Source organism: Hyperolius riggenbachi, chromosome 4 (assembly GCF_040937935.1).
Source record: "Hyperolius riggenbachi isolate aHypRig1 chromosome 4, aHypRig1.pri, whole genome shotgun sequence".
NCBI lineage: Eukaryota > Metazoa > Chordata > Amphibia > Anura > Hyperoliidae > Hyperolius > Hyperolius riggenbachi.
In genome coordinates, this window is record NC_090649.1 from 321,257,199 (window position 1) to 321,278,257 (window position 21,059).

A 21,059-nucleotide genomic window follows, 5' to 3' on the forward strand; every position below is an offset into this window, starting at 1 on the left:
AAAGCCTAATTGGTGGCGGAAAAAACAAGAATAGATCAATTCATTGTGATGAGTAGTGATAAAGTTATTGGCAAATGAATGGGAGGTGAAAGTTGCTCAGATGTAAAAAATTCTCAACCCTGTAGGCTGAAGTGGTTAAGCTAGCCACTTCTTCAGAGGAATAACAGTGCTATTTAAAAAGTCGTGATAGAGGGTATTTAAACTAATCTGCAGTATCAAAGATACAAAGCAAATAATTAGGACAACAAGCTAGTATTCCAAACCATCTGCAATAAACAGACTGCACACTTATACAGAACTCACATTATATGGAATCAAGTGTACATCCACATGCAAAATAACTGGATCAGTTTGTCAAAACTCTAAACCAGAACAAATGGAATCTCAAATTCAGCTATAGCCACAGCAACAGGAAACTTTCTAGACTTTATGATTTACAAGGAAGAATAGGGCAAATCGGGAACCACTTTATATAAAAAAGAAACAGCAACAAATTCAATTCTGCAAGCAACAAGTTCACATGCCCCTGCAGTTATCTCCAGCCCAACGTATTGTCAATACTTAAAGAGAACCTGTACTGAGTAAAATTATTTAAAATAAACACATGAGGTAACTTCAAATGAACATTACATAGTTACCTCGCCATCAGTTCCTCTCAGAAGCTCACCATTTTCTTCTGACAATAATCCCTTCCAGTTCTGACAACATTTTGTCAGAACTGAAATATATCATTTGCTGTCGGTTATATATCAGTTGCTGTCAGTTACAGCTGAGAGCAGAACTGATGTGTCCATGTTTCCCTATGGCTGAAGTGGGCAATGTTTACAGTTTAACTGTGTGCTGACCAGGAAGCTGGTAGGAGGTAATGGACATTTTCAAAATGGAGGACGGAGAATTCCATTGATCACAGTGGACAAACAGGACGCAGGAGAGGAAAAAGGGATTGAGTAGTAGATTACACAGGAGGTAAGTATGACTTGTGTATGCTTATTTTGACTTTTAATTTTCAGTTCAGGTTTTCAAGTATAAAGGTGAATTGTTCTCAAACATATGATTTTAAAAGAGAGGCCGACCAACTAAGAGAAAAACTACTCAAGAGAGGATACTAAAACAAATCCCTTAACCAATCTGCGACCGCCTAATGCAGGATTGCGGCCGCTGAGTGAGGCCCAGTGCACACTAAAATCGCTAGCAAATCCACAAAACGCTAGCGGTTTTTGGAGCAGATTTCAGAGTGATTCTAGGCATGTTTAGAGTCGTTTTCTAAACATGCATAGCCGTTTTGGGAGCGTTTTTTTTAAATTGATTTCTTGCTTGGTATGTACGTTTATATAGTGGTACGGCCAAATTAATTAATCGTTTCCATTCTGTCACAGACGGAGGTGAGGGAAGCTTTCAGCCCAAGACAATATTTTTCCTAGCGTAAAATAACAGTATTCTGATCAGAGTTAAATGACTCTTAGAGAAGGCCAGATCTTCCACCATTCCCAACATGCAAAGTTTAAAATCTAGAACAACTTGTAAAGGAAGTTTGTCCCTAAGAAAATGTATCACTGACTTCCAGTATTTGTTAACCATTGAACATTGCCAAACACAGTGTAGAAAGTCCACAGTAAGAGATTTAAATTTGAAACAACATCCATCATGAGATGGGCCCATTTTACTCAATCTTACTGCTGAGAGGTATGCTTGATGGAGCCACTTTATATTGATAAGCCTGTCATTGGATGCAATCACCACTTTGGGGAAAATTTCGACTAGATCTTTCCAGTTCTCTTGTGTCAGAGAGGGTTCAGCCTTTTGCCATTTTTCCCTTATGTTTTGTACTTTTTGATCGGTACCCTGAGTCATGAGAAATGTGTACAAGGCGGTTATCTGTTTAGATTTTTCTTTAGTAGCCAACTTTCCAGGTGTGAGGCTGGTAGCAAGACGTTAGTTGTCCCCAATTGTGTCCTAATGGCATGTCTCAACTGGAAATATCTGAATAGGGCATGTCTGGGTAAATTAAATTCGGATCTGAGGGTATTTAAATCTTTAAATGAACTATCTGTAAAAAGTTGTGAAATGTATTTAACATCATGGGTATGCCAGAAGGTTATATCTGTGATGGATTGTAGTCCTGGGAGATTGGGGTTGCCCCATAGTGGCGAATTTTGCAAAACGTATTGGATGGGCTCTCCAAGGAGTTTGCGGGTCTTTTTATATATTTTAATGGTAGTTTGAATAAGGTTAGTACCTTCAGGACCATTTGACACTTTGTATCGGTATTTTGCCCCACATAAAGATTCATATGAACCTGCAATGTCTGCTTCTGCTGCTAGACTGCGAATCCTGCCTGTCTCCACTCAGCCAGCTTTGTATAGGTATTAGTTGTGTCGCCAAATAGTATTTAAGAGAATGCGGAACTGCCAGGCCTCCATAATTCATAGGGAGTTGCAGTGTAGAAAGTGCTATGCGAGGTATTGAGCCTGACCAGACAAATTATAAGACATTAAATCTATCCGCCTGAATATGGAACGTGGGATCCAGTCTTGGGATATCTGCAGCACATTTAACAGTTTGGGAGTCATTACCATTTTTATGAAACATACCCTTCCACATACATTAAGAGGGAGGGTGATCCATTGTATAAGTTTTGTTTCAATTACTTCAAGAGTTAGGATAACATTACTATTTATGAAGGGTCTTTTGGGGTGGGTAATTTTTATTCCCAGGTATTTAAAATTATCGACAACTTGTAGTTTGGCCTGTTTGGTTATGAGCTGGTTGTCAAAGGAGTCTAAGGGGAGGAGAACCGATTTGGACCAGTTGATGGACAGCCTAGATATCTTATGAAAAGGTATCATAGATCTCTAGTACTTTTATTAACCCTGCTTGCGGTCTATTAAAAACCGCCAGGGGGCATCGCAGCAGTTTTTTTTTATTTTTAAAATCATGTAGCGAGCCTAGGGCTCGCTACATGATAGCCGCTGTGCAGCGGCATCCCCCCACCCGCTCCGATCGCCTCCGGCGATCTGCAATCAGGAATTCCTGGAGGGCTTTTCCCATCACAATGGCAATGGTCGTGATGATGTCATCGACGTCATCGGGAGTCCCGATCCACCCCGCAGCGCTGCCTGCCGCTGATAGGCCAGGCTGCGCAAGGGGTCAGGGGGGGAGGGTGGTCGCAGCACGGCAGGTAGCGGTGAATCGGCGCGGAGTGGTGGCGATCGGTGTACACACGCAGCTAGCAAAGTGCTAGCTGCGTGTAGCAAAAAAAAATTATGCAAATCGGCCCAGCAGGGCCTGAGAAATCCTCCTGAGCGGCTTACCCCGAACTACGTTCTGGATTACAGCCGGGAGGGTTAATGAAGGACCCAGATCTGCCCAAAAAATCAGCATGTTGTCTGCATAAAGAGATATGCGTTCTTCTACACTGTTTATTTTGAGTCCTTGTATGTCTGGGTCAAGACGAATGGCTTGTGCGAGTGGCTCAATTGCAAGGGCAAATAAAAGGGGTGAAAGGGGACACCCTTTTCTTGTCCCTCTTGTGATTGTAAAAGTGGGCAATATCAGGAAATTAATTCTAAGCTTAGCTTTAGGTTTGTCATATAATATTTGAAACCATCGTTGGAAGGAGTCTCCAAAACCAAAATTTCTTTAGTTGTGTGAATACTTCATCCTACTACCAATTACTGAATCTGATCTGAGACAGCCTAAGCGCTTTGAGTCCTACGGGAGAAAAGCGCTAAAGAAATGTTATTGTATTGTATTGTATTATTATTTGCATCAAGTGACAATATAATTCTCGTTCCAGTATTTTTATGTGGGTATTGGAAATTGGAATATAGTCCCCTGACATTAAGTCTGGTAGAGCGCCCAGGGATAAAACCTGTCTGATCAGGGTGTATGATAGAAGTAAAATGTTTATTAAGCCGAGAGGCAAGAATTTTGGTGAGCATTTTCGTGTCTGTGTTGATGAGAGATATTGGGCGATAAGAATCACAAGAGGAAGGGTCTTTGTTAGCTTTTAAAATAAGAGTTATGAGAGCTTCATACATGGAATCAGGGAGTGACTTAGTTTCAAATATATGATTGAATAGAGTAACCAGATGGGGTACAATTAGCGATTTATTTTTCATATACCACTCTATAGGTATACCGTCAGGGCCCGGGGCTTTGTTCTCTCTGTCCAGATTAGATCAGCGAGGGTTCTATCTGATGGTCGACCTGGTGGCCATTGTCTAATGTATGTCCACCTTAATTGTGTTTGAAATCTGACATGAAGGCATCCTTCAGGGTTATTAAGTCTGGTACATACTATGCAATTTTCACATGATTGATTTAGATCTGACGGTCAGATCAAGAAAGAAATGGATTTTGAGTTTGGCATTAGTTGCTGGAAGTTAGTATATTGTACGTTTTTTTTTCCCAATCTGATCATTTTCTTGATCAGAAGTAGGACCTGAAATGAAAATTGCATGGCCTGTAGCAGGCCTTAAGGCGTGTACACACGCCATGCTTTAGAAAATGACGGGTCTGTCAGACCCTCCCGCTGGGTGGATGTTCTGCCGACAGTAGCACGTGTGTACACACTGTCGGCAGACTGATAAGACTGTTTCTGACAGATCCGCTCACCTCAACTCTACTTATTTTAATGAAGTGCATGCAGTGTGGAAGGGCCTTTACTGTACCTTTTTGAGAGGCACAGAGACCATCCATGGCTGATGTCACACTTCATATAAAACACAGACTCACCTCTGCTAATGGATTGTTCCAATGAAACTAGTAGCAACTAGTATTCCAATGAAACTAAAACTGACACAAAGTAAAGCAGAGCTTTTGGCTCTGATTTTTAACATGAAAAGTGGGGAAATGCTCACACATCTATTAAATAATACTTAAACATTATTTGTACACTGTCGTTTTATAACACTTGGTTATTGGTAGTTGTACTTTAAAATAAAGCTATATCAAACATCTAAACTAAAAGCAAGGCTGTGTTAAGCCCAGTTTACTGTCCTACAAGACAGCCCATAATACCATGTTCTGGTCTCTGCAGCAGTGCAGAGGTCAGACTCAGCTATGACGTTAGAGGGGATGAGCTTGTGCTTTCATTGGAAGGAATGGTTTAAAAGTAATTTTATGTCTGTTCTTACAGCAGAATATGAAGAAAGTACACTGAAAATGTAAATAGTAAAATTTGAAAAATAGCAATATAATAAACAGGAGTTCACACTCAGTTCATACAAACTGAAAAAAACAGGTGTTTATTTTATATTGGCATGTTGATCAGCTTTATTTTCATTTATAATAAACTGTTAGCACAATAAATGCATTAGTTCTCTTTCATTGTCTTTTCAATCCATGGGATAAACATAGACACACGCACATATACACCTGGCTTCATGGGCTGAGCACAGCCAAGACCCCATGAGGTTACACCTTGTATCACATACTTTTCTCCATCGAAGCAAGACAGGGGTCCACCACTGTCACCCTGTAAGAGAGCATTAAAAACAACATATTTCAGCAGACATCTAGTGTAGAACCATTATTCATTCACTGTAACTATATACCGTTATCAGATTACCCTTATTAATAAAACACATTCATGGTCATTATTCTTCAGAATATTCACTTCTTGTATAAAGATTTATCCAGTGTCTGTATGTATTCTGTTCCCACATGTTAATTACTGGTAATATTTTCTACATTTGCATAAAAACCAGTGAATATAAAAATGGAAATGTTCTGTCCTTTATGCCTGGTAAACCTTTTTTTCAGGGAACTTCATAAAGATATTCCACAATAATTCGCTAAAAATGGCAGTGAACATTGCTAGCCAATTTCCAAAATCTACTCTCGAGAGTGAGATAAAAGACAGGCTCCATTTCACTTGCAATGTTTTATGAGATTAGCCTCACAAAACACAATTAAAAAAAATAGATTTCAGTGATTTTAGGGGTTTTGAGCGAGGTGTTTGGTATTTTCTGAGTGAGATGCTAAGCATGGAGCTGTCTTCAGTACCATTATTCGCATCTCAGCTATGTGGGGCTTCCCTCTCTTTAGGTAATTTCTTTTTGTACTTGAGCTTCGGCACAGGTACACTTTAACTTTTTTGTTCCCCATGTCAGGTGGCTCTGCCACCTGATCCTTACCAGCACGTATAGTATACATTCTACAGTAGAGGTGTAGAAATCCTTCTCCTCTCCTGCAAAGCCTTTGTGCTTATTGCGTTCAAGGGCGTCATCCCAACCTAGCACTTGCAGAGGTGGTTGTAACTACCCCCCACACATATGGAATTAGGTCCTTGGGGGGTTATGAGTAGACCCCAAGATCCCCTAAGTCCCAGGCATAATAATCAGATTAAAATATCAAAAGAAGAAAGAAGTATACAGAAGAAGAAGAGGTCATAAGAATAGAGTATATAGATGAAAAAAGAAGCATACAATTGAAACAAATTAATATGTTTTTAATCTTAACAGTTCTCTTCAAAAAAGGTAGGGGGTCAAAAATACCCTCATTTACCCAATTAACTGGGATTCATGGATGAACATCTGAGGGTTGAACATCTGCCCAAGTACAAGGTGGAGACAAGCTCCCTGTCCTTGGCCTGGAGGGGGCTTTGTGGGAGAGTGGAAGGATCTCTGCTCCTTTCCTGCAGCATCGTCTTCATATTAAGGACCATAAAAACTGGTGTGGATGAGGATTGAGGAAACCTGTGCAGTATGACTCATCCAGTCTAAGCATATCACCCAGCATCAGGGGTTAAATAGGCCTGAGGGGGGGGGGTACATACTTGATCAAGTTCAGATGCAGACAGTAAGTTGTATTATTAAACAGTGGAAGACAATGTTTTATTACTCTGTTTATTGATGCTCATGTTAGTAGGGCCTAGGATTTGACCAAAAAGTTCCTGCGTCTATGGGCATTGGGCAAAGTGTACAATGTAAGGATTTGCTACCCCCTCACAAGACAACCCTCTTGTCATTCCTCCCCCCTTTCTCCATCAATGATGAGAAGCATAGAGTGCTGGTGAATTAAGGAAGAAAGGTCCACATATTTCCTGACTCTCATGCTGTTATTGTGTCATGCCTTTACTTAAATATCTCTATGTCTGGTATGGGATCTGTTTTTCATGTTTTTATGTCCTATTCTTAATTACTAAGATGCCTGAGATAACTAAAAATCATCCTGTTGGTAACAAAGAGTGGCCTGAATTCAAGGCTGGGCTACGATGTCACCTGCATGGCACAGCAGGTGAATCAAAGGAGGGATTTATCAGCCTCCTTCTAAAGATTTACATGATGCCCTCATTTGCCCCTAAATTTCATGACATTTCAAAAAAGAAAAGTAAACCATATACAGAGTCCGGCTACTGATGCTGTAGATGGTTTCTCTCTAATTGTCTACCCTACTGCTTTAGTGTTCTTTATAGCATCCCTCCCTCTGTGGGATGTAATTTACTATAAGGCAACTTTTGATATGGTCCAGATGGAGGCCTGAATGTAGAGACAGAAGACAGGGCACCATGAACCCTATAGCCCACCCTGCATTGAAAAAACATAAAAATGACATACAGTGGTTACAAACAGAATATATTCAACTGGTAAGTACATTTTAAAATTCTCACACATGAGAAGTAAGAAGAAAAAACATTTACAGATCAGAAGTCAAATACTTCTTGTGTTTTTATTTTAAGACACTATGCTTCCAATATATATGGAAGCATAGCGACTTACAATTTCAATCTACAGAGCTCACATTTAATCAGTTCACAACCCTGAGAGAATGTTTGAATGTGCAATTCATTAAAGTTTCCAAAAAAGGATATCCCACTACACTGATCGGCAAGGTAAAAAAATCCAAGGCTGTATTTAGAACATCAAATGACACACAGAAAAAAGCTCACGCGTATCGGAGCTCTGCATGGCTCCTTAATCATAACTATAATTAAGGAGCCATGCAGAGCTCCGATACGCGTGAGCTTTTTTCTGTGTGTCATTTGATGTTCTAAATAAAACCTTGTATTTTTTACCTTGCCAATAAGCGCCGCTGTCAATCATGGCCACGTGGGTCATGCCGAACTGTTCGCCGTGATCCATGTGGCCATGACTGACAGCAGCGCTTAGCGCAGCCGCAGTAAGGCCAACCCCGCTGTAGGCCTAAATACCGAGAACGGAGACCGGGACAACGGTGAGGAGCAGAGGGGTTGGGGGCTGGAGAAAGCCCCTGGTGAGTAAAGCTCATTTTGACCATTTAGCCTGATAACTCCATGTGCCTAGAGTGATAGGTATGCTCTTGTGACTGCCAAAGGTAAAACTTGAAAGAGATATAAAATTCTGGGTAATAAAGTAATCTTAAGCAAGTGAGTTCTACCCAGAAGTGAAATAAGGGGGATGTCCCATTTATCTGAGTCTTGTTTCATTTTGGAAATGAGAGGGGGGAAGTTTGTTGAAAGGCAAGGGTACGTTCAGCAGGAAGCTTTTTTTGCTCAAAAATATTTGAGGTATGTATTTTGTAATGTAGGTCCCAGCAGATTCTAGGTGTTCTGCAACTTGTGTGGGCATGTAACTGACCATGAGTTTGGTCTTACCCAAGTCCTTACTGTTTGTTTTTTCTTAATTTTTTCCACGTTACCCTTAGATTACAAAAGTTAAAAACATTGTCTTTACTATTAAGCATTTGTCTTTTAGGGTGGGGTGTTTAGTCCTAACCCTTTGCCTTTCTTGAGAGCAGAGCCTGTAAGTGGTGTAACTAGGAAAGTTTAGAAAGTAGAGCGGTGCCGTGAAGAGAAGTGACGTTCCATTCTCTTCACTTCAATCATTTGGGGCTGGAGTTTGAAAAAGAAAGCAGGACCGTCTCTACACATCATTAGATGTTTGAAGTGAGCAGGTTGGAACTTAATTGCTTTGGACTGCATTCCTCATTAGTAAATTACTCCCTCTGAGAGTGCATAACCCTTGAAACTGCACAACAGGTTAATACACTCTGTACTGATATCTTGTTATTTTCTTTCCTAGTGTTGTAAATTACAGCTTACATTTGGGATAATCCGTACAGACAATCAGTGAAATGTTATAATGCAATTAGTTATAATACAATTACCCTCTATAACTTGAGTAGATTAAATTATATTTCAATTATTAGTATTCAGGCTTATACATTTATGAATAGACAGTATTACACCTTCAACTACTGCTTCTCTGCAGATTTTTATTACCTGACAACTGTCAACTCCACCATGGATGTTGCCAGCACACAGCTCCCGATTGGTAACCCTGTTATTCAGGTAATTAGGGCTGTTACATTCTTTATTTTCAATGACAGGAAAACCGGCTTCTTTAAGGACTCCAACACCACCAGTGCCTAGGATAGGATATGCTTGTTAATTGCTTGCATAAAATGTAATATAAAGATGTAATTTGGTTCATATTCATTTACATGATGTGTGATGTACAATAATGCATACAAAGAATGTTAACTCTGAAAAGGTTCAAGTACACTTTTAACTTCCCAACAAATGTCATGGTAAACACAGATTAGCGATTTTTGGTTTGAATAGCTAAGGTTCCTGTCAGGCCTGTAGGAATATCCACGAATCAGCTCCAATGCTCCAATCTAACGCCACACGCTTCACCCTATGTGGCGCGTCCCCCCTTGAACGAGAGGTGAGAAGACAACACTTACCCGACTTCAGTTACACCCAGGCCTTTAGTGTGCAAGGTATTGGAGCTGAATGCAGGGTGAGCAAATAAACTTCCAGGCCTAAACAAGAACACAGAGTAGCAAAGTCCAGCAACAGTCCAGGGTCGTACATAGGTAAACAGAGATATCGCAGTACAGGAGGGATAGGCAGAAGGGAGGTCAAAGAACGTATCCGAGGTCAAACCAGGCAGCAAACTGTCGTAACGATAATCCAGGCAATAGGTCGGTTCAGGCAGCAGACAAGGGAAGTCTAGTAAACAAGCAGAGGTCGAAATCCAGATAATCCAATATAACAAGAGCAGGTATACAGAGCACCCAGCAACCAGCAAGCTAGAGCTATCACAGACAACATGCAACTGTCACAGCAAGGTTTAAATACTGACAGCATCCAATCAGTGGCCGGCCACATGCACACAACAGCCAATCACACGCAGGCATTAGTCCTGTTTAAGTGTCAGCTGACAGAGAGATCAGCTGACACAGGTGGCAATACATGTCAGCTGACTAACGAGTACTGACCAGCAAAACATCCTGACTGTGTCAGCTATAGCATACTGGTTAAGAGCATCGCCTCCAACGTGAGAGACCAGGGTTCAATCCCAGCCAGGGTCAGCATCCATTTTTTTATATTTATAAAATAAACCCCTGCCTAAGTGTCAACTAACTATCCTGTCAGCTGACACTACCTCTGCCGCCGCCTCAGACCATACTGTGGCCGAGAGGAGCGAGACATCCACCCACCAGTAGGCGCAGAGTGATCCCCGCTGCGCGCGTCACCAGCGGAGGACGGCTGCTGACATGCGGAAGTGCCAGGACGCGACCCGCTCTTGGCAGAGACAGCCACGTTGATGGATCCCGGAGGTAAGTCCCTTACAGTTCCCATTTCTCCGGACTGGTACAGCTCTCTGAATCTGTAGGTATAGTCTGGATGGATGCATGCTGATGATAAGGTGGGAGGGTGTAAACAATTAGATGCTTTGGAGAGGGTCAGAATTAATTAGCTATTCAGGAAGTTTCAGATGTGACTTGGCAATGGCTGAGTTGTTGGACACAACAATTTTATCTCAGTAGACCAGGAGTCGGTTTAATCATGAACAGGGCCGGCCTTTGCCCTGAGCGACCTGAGCAATCGCTCAGGGCAGCAAAAGATTCTGCTCTGAAAGGGCACTCTGGCCCTGCCTCACTTCTCTGTGAAGCTCCACCCCAGACCTCCATGAAGTCTCACCCCCACAAGAACATTTCTGTGCAGAGCCAGTGACTCTCTCCCTGCCCCATCACATCATTAGGCAGCACAGCGTGTAAGAAGGGGAGATAAAAAAAGAGGACATGGATGGCTGCAGCAGATTATGACTTGCACCCGACAGAGCATGAGTGGGGGTGTGAGAGCTAAGTCACTCTCTCACTCTCTCCTCACTGCCCTCCAATCAGTCCTCTCTGTATTTCCCTGTCCGTGCTCGCCTCTGACCTTCAACAGCCTCAATTCTTCACCCTAGACTCTAAATAAGCCTGTCTTCCCAATCCAGCACCTCAGTGGTAACACTCTTTCCCAGACCCTAAAGGCCCTTCTGTCCCTACAACACCCCAGCATCCTCAGTAGCCTAACTCTCTCCCCCTAGACCCTGAATATGCCCAATTATTTCCCTATTCATTCCCCCAGCATCCTCAGTAGCCTTAAGCTGTGCACAGAAGTTAGATGGAACTTGGCTGATAATGTAGTGTGTGTACAGTAGTCCTGGTGACCCCATCACCTCAGTCAGCAATCAGTCTGGAAGATTGAGTTGGCTGAGCGATGGCCGAGTAAACTGTACTCCCCACGTACCCTGCCCCCTACATGAAATCCCTTGCATGCCGCTCCATCAGTGGCCAGCCATCCTCCCCCTCTGCATAGCAACCATGCATCACTAGCCTACAAGTTAGTGATATGTCTGTATAGTGTTGGCACTGCAATGTCACCTGAGGTATCAAGTTCTGATTCCTGATTCCCTGCTAAGCGACATGCTTCATATGTGTACAAGGCTTAAGTCCCTACCTCCCAGAGCATCAATACGTCTCTCTCTCCATCCACTCTCTAGCATGCTCAATAGCCTCACTCTCTCCAATCCAGACCATCAATAACCTCTCTCTCTGTTCACCCAACCCCCTTGATCTTTAGTCACCCCCCCCCCCCCCTCCCCCCAACCCTCAATAAGCCTCTCTCACCTCACCCAACCCCCAGCATCCTCAACAGCATCACTCTCTGTTTCATAATGTGCTAGCTTGTAGCTCTTTCATCTGTGTCATTTAATTACTCAGTATAGGTTTAAAATATGAGAGGGGGGGGGGCACCAAAGTCAAGTTTTGCTTAGGACTTTGTGAAAGCTTAGGCTGGCCCTGATCATATTATATTGTACTAGAAATAAGCCCACCCATTTAAAAACAGGTGCTAGGGCTCGGCCCCGACCAGCCTTACCCCTTTCTATCTCCTCCCTCCGCAGCAACGGCCTCACACCATGACATGCATGGCCACATGACGCAACACGCACTCACGACTGCGCTCCTTGATGTGCATATGTCCTCCCCCCTGCTCTCATCCACCTGTGCTGTCCCAAGTCCATCCTCGTGCCGCACATGCACGCTGGCCAGAACACATGGACACAGGGATACAGGAGGAAGCAGAAACACCAGGATTATTATATAAGATGAGGGAAGTAACAAGTTTTCTTTAAATATGAACTCAAGTAAATGTAATTTAAAAATTCTTCTCCAGTCTTCCTTTACTTTTCTTTCACATACTTGCATTTTTTATTATCTCTGCCTCAATACGCTAGTTCGTAGCTTTTTCATTTGTCATTTTATTACCCAGTGTGGGTTTGAAACGAGTGGAGGGGGGAATCAAAGTCGAGTTGAAACACCCAGAGCTACTGATTGCCCAGCAAGCTCATGGTGAACCAGAACTCCTAGGAGTATGTAAAAGTCTAAAAAGGACCATAAAGCTCTCTTACTAAAATGCTATGCAAAACAGAAATGTGCCTTCTTAAAACAGAAAGTATTTGCGATTATTCAGTTTGGAGTGAGCATATTAGCACTTCATTACACAGTGAGTGTGATTAACTATTACCACGTAAACTCATAAAAATCCAGACTGCGCATTTATTAAAAAAGTGCCAAAGGCTTTACTGAGCATGGACTTGCCAAATGGACAGCTTACGTGAAAAATTCCCACCCATTGCTGTAGAGCTTTGAGCTGCGGGCAATGGATGAAATGGTTCCCAACAAAGGACTGGCAATACTGCTTTTTAAACATTGATTCTGTAAGAAAAAAAAAGGTTCCTAAAACGTCACAGCAATCTCAAATAAATATTACATTAATATGCAAACTTGTATTATTATTATCTATTCTAAAAATGCACGATCTCCTCCAGAGACTAATTAACCCCTTAAAAGGGGATTGTCAGCTACAAAATCAAATTCCATTTAAACACTGCAATGTGTTTGTAATGCTGCCAGGAATCTCACCCTGAGTTGCAAGGGCTGCAATCTATTCAGAAATATTTCTGCTGTAATAAATCTAATCTGTCAGCCTGACTCTATTCTCTGCCATCGCATGTAGAGAGCTTGTCATCTCCCCTCCCACATTCCTTCTTCTCACTGATTGGTCTGGGTACACTTCAGTGTGACAGGTTGAGGCTGCAACATGTTCCTGTGCTCTCATGTGTTTACAAGCAATCCGGAGAGGACACAGCAGATTGGAGGAGAAAAGAAAAAAAACTTAAGGGAGGAAATTACCTCAGGGTTTAGCTTCAAAATATGGGAAAAAGAAATGGCCCCTGCTAGTAACAGAATTCTCTTAATTTACTATATAATATCACTGAAATCAAAACGTGGACAGCACAATACATCTGTTTTGTAAGTAGATCAAGTATTTATCTACTTATATATGTGTTTTTTTTCCTGGCATAGTATGGCTGATCCTGCTGCTTTAAGCGGGTGTTCCAAAGCAAGAGAATTAAGAAAAGGGTTAATCTTACGATCCCTTATTTATTCACCACAAAGAGTTACAAAATAAAAAAAATATGTTGTGAATTGTTTCTGATGTCCAGATATTATTCTCATGTTCTTCATCTGCATCTGTCTTTTTCTGTTCTTCGGTAATATTCTTTCTTGACTGTAGAGGGCTAACCCCCCCCCCCACACACACACACACACACACACACACACAAACACACACACACACACACACCTCCTTTTTGGGGAGGGACAGGGTCATGGATTAATTAAATTTTATGACAAGAGCAGGGGCGTTACTAGGAATTGCCGGGCCCCCCTGCAGAAATTCTGAGCGGGCCCCCCTCCCCCCACCCCCCTAAACAGAAAGTAGCATCAGACACTAGAGGGAGAAACATCCGCGCTGGAACGCAAGGAAGGTATGTATCTGCCGCTGTCCCCCGCTCACTATTCAATGCTAGAGGGGACCGCAGAGGGGATAGCCCGAGGTAAGGGAGGGGGGGACCGTCCCCCCTCCCCACCAACATGCTACCAAGCTCTCCCCTCATGCTGTGACTCCTCCAGCCACCAAAAACGGCCCTGGGCGGGCCCCAGGGGCTCCGCGAGAGCAGTGGTTGCATCCCCTATTGTTACACCCATGGACAAGAATGGTTTGCAGAAGAGGGGATTTACTATGTCCCTTGTAAAAGGTACAAGTAATGCTGAAAGTCATGTTGGTTGGTTACTTGCACATGCCCAGTCCAGGTGCACTCGCAGATTGCCAGAGCACAGCCCTGAGAAAAATATTTGACAATCTCTTGTCAAATATGCTTAGAGGAGCCCAGCACTGGAACCATGGGCTGTAGGAGGATCGAGGAAGACTCCAGAAGATTCCACTACTGAGGTAAATATCTATCTAATTTTGTGACCAATTTTCACATCAAGTACACTTTAAATACAGAGCTAACTGGTGAGTTCTAAGAACACCAGATTTAGTGTTGATGAGCCTGCAAGTGATTTTAATAAGGTATGCTACCTTCTTATCTTGGATAAATCAAGAATTGTCATTAGATGTAAAAAATAACCCGCATAAACTTTTCAAATATAGTCTGACATATTCCATTTTAGGAGTAAAATATAATATCACAAGAACTGCTGTTGGCAGTCCCTGAGTGCATGGTTACACAATACACACCTCTCTAGCAGCAAAGACTGCTAGGAGACCATTATGCAAATGAGTGCAATGTGTGAGGATAACAAAATATTGCATCTGTGTAGTCATATGAGCAAATGTAATGTAATATAATTTATCAAGCATTTAATGTACTTTTCAGCCTTACCTTGTGTTTCTCCCCATCCAGTTACATAGCATTCAGACCTGTCTGGCACCACATAGTTTGCAGGTGGTAAGCAAACTGGGAGAACTTCATCAGTTATAACTGCTGGGCTATTATAGAAACAGAATTTATGAAAATAAACAGACACTGGATGTTCAAAAGACAAATGCATTCCTGAATGTAAATATGTTCCCAGCGGCTGTGATTTGGCCGCAGAGAGAAGCCAAGAGACGGCTCTCCCCGCGCTACGTAATCTAAGGGAATATAACAAATATATTTCCCCACTGATTACCTAATTTACTCCTTTGGTGGCATAATTCAGGGTACAGCTATTGCCGACACTCGAATTTCAGCGATTTCACAGAAATTCCCCTTGTGCCATTATAGCGGTAATTAACATTACGGTCTATGGTGGTGCTCAAATCAGGCAGGGGGAGCTGCTGAGCAGACGCCAAAGTGACCTTTCTCATTCCTGAATGCTCAAGTTTGGGTATAACAAAGGAAATAAATGATACTGTGTCCTCAGGCATTGCCAGGCTGCTACACAACAAGTTCACAGACTCCAAGGAACGATGAAGGACCTGTATGTCCGTAACATGCAGTGCTTCTGTTCTCAAATACAAGCATCTTTGCAACCAGTGGTGTGCCGCCTCTTTTTGAATTTTGGTGTGATTGCCAGGCTGCTTTTCTGATAAATTGAACGGGTATGTGCCTTTACTAGCTGTACAATGTAACTACATGTAAGTGTTTCTTCCAGGAAATGATACAGATGCTTTAAAGAGACACTGAAGCGAAAAAAAATATATGATATAGTGAATTGGTTGTGTACTATGAATAATTACTAGAAGATTAGCAGCAAAGAAAATATTCTCATATTTTTATTTTCAGGTATATAGTGTTTTTTCTAACATTGCATCATTCTATAATATGTGCAGATTACACAACACTCAGCATTCAAAATGATTCTTTCAGAGCAGTCTGTGAACTAATGACCTCTCCTCTGGCAGAGAAAAAGTAAATAGCCCAGGAACAGTTGAGATAATAAAAGTCAGATAACAGCCCTCTCCACAACTTTGAAAGTGGTAGAGCTTAATGGCTTTTTTGCATAGAGATAACAACTGGAGTTTCTTAACTCTTCCTGTACTGGAAACAATTAGACTGATGTATCTGATCTTAATGTTTTATTTCTTAGCTGTACTACACATACAAATCATATCATATTTTTTTTTCGCTTCAGTGTCTCTTTAAAGCAGGGGTCCCCAAACGTTTTTGGTCAAGGGCGGGGTCAACATACTTCAGACTGCAGGGGGGCCGGAACATACATACAACGTTGAAAAACATTACATTGAATCTAGGTATTGATTCCCCCCCAATCATGCCTGGAGGATAACTCTCAGCAGCAGCCATTCTGTAGCAGCACCCAAAGAATGTCTTTGTGCACCAGACAGTGAAACATACCCAGATGACAGCCTGCCATCCAGTTGGACAGCAGTGTCACCTGATGCAGAATTGGATTGGAAGCCAGTGAATGACTGCTTGCTGGCTTCTACAGTATGTGGATGGGTGGGGCCAGCACTGCTATTTTATATGCAGGCCGCCGCTATTTAAAGGTGCAGTGGGCCACACCTATAAGTTATACATTTTGTGTTTGGGGGGCCAGTGAAAAAGCATTGGGGGGCCACATTCGGCCCGTGGGCCTTAGTTTGAGGACCACTGCTTTAAAGTCTTATGCTTAACCATTTCAGCCCGCAGGGATTTTTCACCTTATGCATCAGAGCAATTTTTACCTCCCATTCATTCGCTAATAACTTTATCACTACTTATCACAATTTATTGATCTATATCTTGTTTTTTACGCCACTAATTAGGCTTTCTTTGGGTGGTACATTTTGCTAAGAATTATTTTTTTAGAATGCATTTTAACAGGATTAATAAGAAAAAATGCAAATAATCCATGCTACCATAATTAAAACCTATGTATTTTATTTGCCCGCTTGTCTTGGTTATGAGACCATTTCAATTTTGTCCCTATCACAATGTATGGCGCCAATATTTTATTTGGAAAAAAAGTGCATTGTTTTCGTTTTGCGTCCATCACTATTTACAAGCTTATAATTTAAAAAATGTTTGTAGTATACCCCCTTCAAATGCATATTTAAAAAGTTCAGACCCTTAGGTAACTATTTATGTCTTTTTTTTTTTTTTAATTGTAATTTTTTTTTTCCATGAAAATTTTTATTTGGGTAATATTTTGGTTTGGGAAATAAACAGTTAATTTTAATGTTGTTATATGTGTAAATTGTAATGTAAAAAATATGTAGATGTAGTTTTACTATCTACTTCATTTTTTTCCCCTCCTTGTGCTTCGTGCTAAGCGGAAGTACAAGGGGGATGTGGAAATTTTGACATGCAGAAAAACTGAAGCCTCTTGTAAGAGCGCTTCGGTTTTTCTGCGGGGGACATGGATCGGTGATCAGGAACTATGTTCCCGTTCACTGATCCCAGGGCTACCGGGGGACACCACGGGGGCGCGTCCGCGAACGCGCGCGGGAGTGCGGCACCACAGCAGAGCAGCCGCCCTGATGTGAGCTTCACAGTGGCAGAAATCGTTAAAGGGTACTTAAAGTGACGTGTAACATGATAAGATCAACATGTGAATGTGTCTCCTACTGAAGGCCCGTACACATGCTCAACCAAACTGCCTGATTGTCGTCTGACTTTAGTCTGTTTTAGATTGTTGGACTACAATCAGGCATGTGTACATGTGCAAACGACTTGACAAGCGACTGATAACTATTCACACAATTGTTGATCTGATATTGTGCAGTTGATGCATGTGTACAAGACATTTGAATGACTTGTAAATGACTTGTACTTGTTTTCAATGTGTAGTCTGTTGTTCTGCTTGCGTACGCAGTATGTAAATGAGTTGGTCGTTTATCCGTCCAGACGTACAGGTCGTGCGGTACGTCAGGTCGCGCGGTTCGTCAGGTCGTGCAGTTCGTCAGGTCGTGCGGGTGGTTGTGTGCACACTGTGCACTTGTTGAACGTGTGTATGTAGCTTGAGAACTAGGCCATGCTTTTTTCTAACTGTAAGGCTCTGTTCCCACTAGAGTGGAGAACGGACATTTTTTCACCCGTTTCCGCTCATCGAGTGAATGGCTCCTATTTTATTAACTGGAAAAAGTTCATACTTGTCACACTGCAACAGATCGGTGGGATCCATTGCAGTATCACGGACTACACTTCTGTGTTAATTCCAGGCACGGGGATGCCTTCCCACATATAGACAATGCGCATCTGCCCTGGGCTCAAGCTGGAGCACGGCAGACCATCCTTTCCACTGGCTGCACGTGGTCCAGCAAAAAGTGGGAACACAGACTAAGGGTGAAGAATCCAGGCCTCCAAAAAGCATTTTATCTGCAGTTGTACTGTAGCATTACTCTTAAAGATTACCAATTAAAGGTTGTAAAATTCTTATGTTTCTGATAAAAACACTTCTAAGTACAGAGAACAGATAACAAGTTTAGTACTTCAAGATTTGTCTGTATGGGAGCTGAATAACATAAAAAAACCACTCCTATGTACCCAAAAGAGTCAAAACTTAATACATAGATTTTAACCTTTAAATTTAAAGTAAGGTTTTTAGGAAAACCCTATTTAGTATTATGATTACAGATATAATTGTTTATCTCATTGGTTTATACTCACTTCAGGTTTACTTTAACCACTGGGCTTTCTGTTAGTATGAGGTACAGTTGATAATCAACTACTTTACAACTAGACAACATTTTAGATCACACCAAGCTGACCAATTATAGTGTAAGAAATCGAATCACCTCTTTAGCTTCAACAGTGCAATATCTGCTCTTGTTGGTTCCAGGACTAGTCTTTCAACATCTCTGACTTGCTTGGATGCCTCACTGCCAACTTCTCTGTGTATTCCCAGTACCACCTTGTATGATGAGGGTCTGCTGGAACTGTTAACAAATTTAAGAAAGTTGATGTTTTCTCCCAGTAAAGTTTATTCAACATCTGTCCTAGCGCTGCATGTATAATATAACATATACAAGTTTACTGTAGTGGAAATGCTGGTGTGAACTAACATACAATAATACATCGTGCATAATTTACACAAAAATACATAAGTACCTACATGCACACACACATTATCATACTACTCCAAGACAAGACAAGACAAGACAAATAAGACAAGACAAATAACATTTATATCGCGCTTTTCTCCTGGCGGACTCAAAGCGCCAGAGCAGCAGCCACTAGGACGCGCTCTATAGGAAGTAGCAGTGTTAGGGAGACTTGCCAAAGGTCTCCTACTGAATAGGTGCTGGCTTACTGAACAGGCAGAGCCGAGATTCGAACCCTGGTCTCCTGTGTCAGAGGCAGAGCCCTTAACCATTACACCATCCAGCCAACAGTTTCCTAAATCAGACCCTAAGGGAAAGCTAGCTGTAATGTTGTTTTTAGCTTTTAAATACTATTATTACACACTTACTGTATATAGTACACTCAGGGGCGTAGCTAGAAATGACTGGGCCCCATAGCAAAGAATGTTGTTTATGCCCCCCCCCCCCCGCGACCTTCCAACCCCACGGACCTCGGACCTCCCACCCAAACATTCCTCCAGGACCCTCCATCCCAACATTCCCACACCCCTCTAAGTACAGGTTAAGTAGCCAGGTCTATAGGTGTAACCAGAATAGGTGGCCAGGGGTATAGATGTCCCCAGAACAGGTAGCCAGGGGGAGAGATGTCCTCAGAACAGGTAGCCAGGGGTAGAGATGTCCCCAGAACAGGTAGCCAGGGGTATATGTGCCCAGTATATGTAGGCAGGGGTACAGGGCCGGGTACAGGGCCGCTTCTAGACTGGCACATATGAGGGGGCAGTCAAAAATTGGTAGGGGCAACATGTTCGAGGAAATTTTTAAAATGGGTGTGGCCATGATGTTATGTGGGTGGGGCTAACTGTAATGTAGTTATACTAGCTAATGTAGTTACATAAAAAAATATGAAGTAAAAATATGAAGCACATAATGACAGACAGCGTTTCCCCAGTAAATGCATGTAATGAGAGACAGCGTTTCCCCACTAAATGCATATAAGAGACAGCGTTTCACCAGTAAATGCACGTAATGACAGACAGCCTTTCACCAGTAAATGAACGTAATGAGAGACAGCGTTTCCCCAGTAAGTGCACATAATAAGGGACAGCTTTTCACCAGTAAATGCACATAAGAGAAATCTTTTCACCAGTAAATGCACATAATAAGAGACAGCTTTTCACCAGTAAATGCACATAATAAGAGAAAGCTTTTCACCACTAAATGGACATAAGAAGCAGCTTTTCACCACTAAATGCACATAAGAAGCAGCTTTTCACCACTAAATGCACATAAGAAGCAGCTTTTCACCAGTAAATGCACATAAGAGACAGCTTTTCACCAGTAAATGCACATAATAAGAGACAGCTTTTCACCAGTAAATGCACATAATTAGAGACAGCTTTTCACCAGTAAGTGCACATAATAAGAGACAGCTTTTCACCAGTAAATGCACATAATGAGAGACAGCTTTTCACCAGTAAATGCACATAATAAGAGACAGCTTTTCACCAGTAAATGCACATAATGACAAACAGCCAGTGTCCCCAGTATATGTAGCCAGGGATATATGTGCCCAGTATATGTAGCCAGAGGTATAACTCCCCAGTATATGTAGGCAGGGGTATATGTCCCCAGTATATGTAGTCAGGGCTATATGTGCCCAGTGTATGTAGTCAGGGGTATATGTGCCCAGTATATGTAGTCAGGGTTATATGTGCCCAGTATATGTAGTCAGGCAGCAGCCAGCAAGGCCATTTCCACCCACCCACCTCTGTCCACTGCAGGCAGCAACACCAGGCACGCACAACATACTTACAATACCTGCAGCTTGCCAGCTTGTGTCGGGTCGGTGCTCCACTCTCCTCCTCGCAGCCGGTCCGCTTCCTCCTGGTCGCACGTCCGTCTGAGACTGTCCTCCTTCTCCCTCCCTGGCTGGCTGGAAGCCGGA

At 42.2% G+C, this 21,059-nt stretch overlaps 1 protein-coding gene across 1 annotated transcript in view; it reads right to left on the reverse strand.

Annotated features, from left to right (window-relative positions):
* Positions 1-5,222: 5,222 nt before the first annotated feature.
* PLG (plasminogen) overlaps positions 5,223-21,059 on the reverse strand; it is a 176,549-nt gene continuing 160,712 nt past the window's right edge. Inside the window, exons 16-19 of the mRNA XM_068231734.1 lie at positions 18,830-18,970; positions 14,994-15,100; positions 9,206-9,351; positions 5,223-5,479 (exon numbers count right to left, since the gene is read on the reverse strand). Of these exons, the coding sequence (XP_068087835.1) occupies positions 5,318-5,479; positions 9,206-9,351; positions 14,994-15,100; positions 18,830-18,970 (556 nt within the window). The 3' untranslated portion in view covers positions 5,223-5,317. The remainder of the gene's footprint in view (positions 5,480-9,205; positions 9,352-14,993; positions 15,101-18,829; positions 18,971-21,059) is intronic.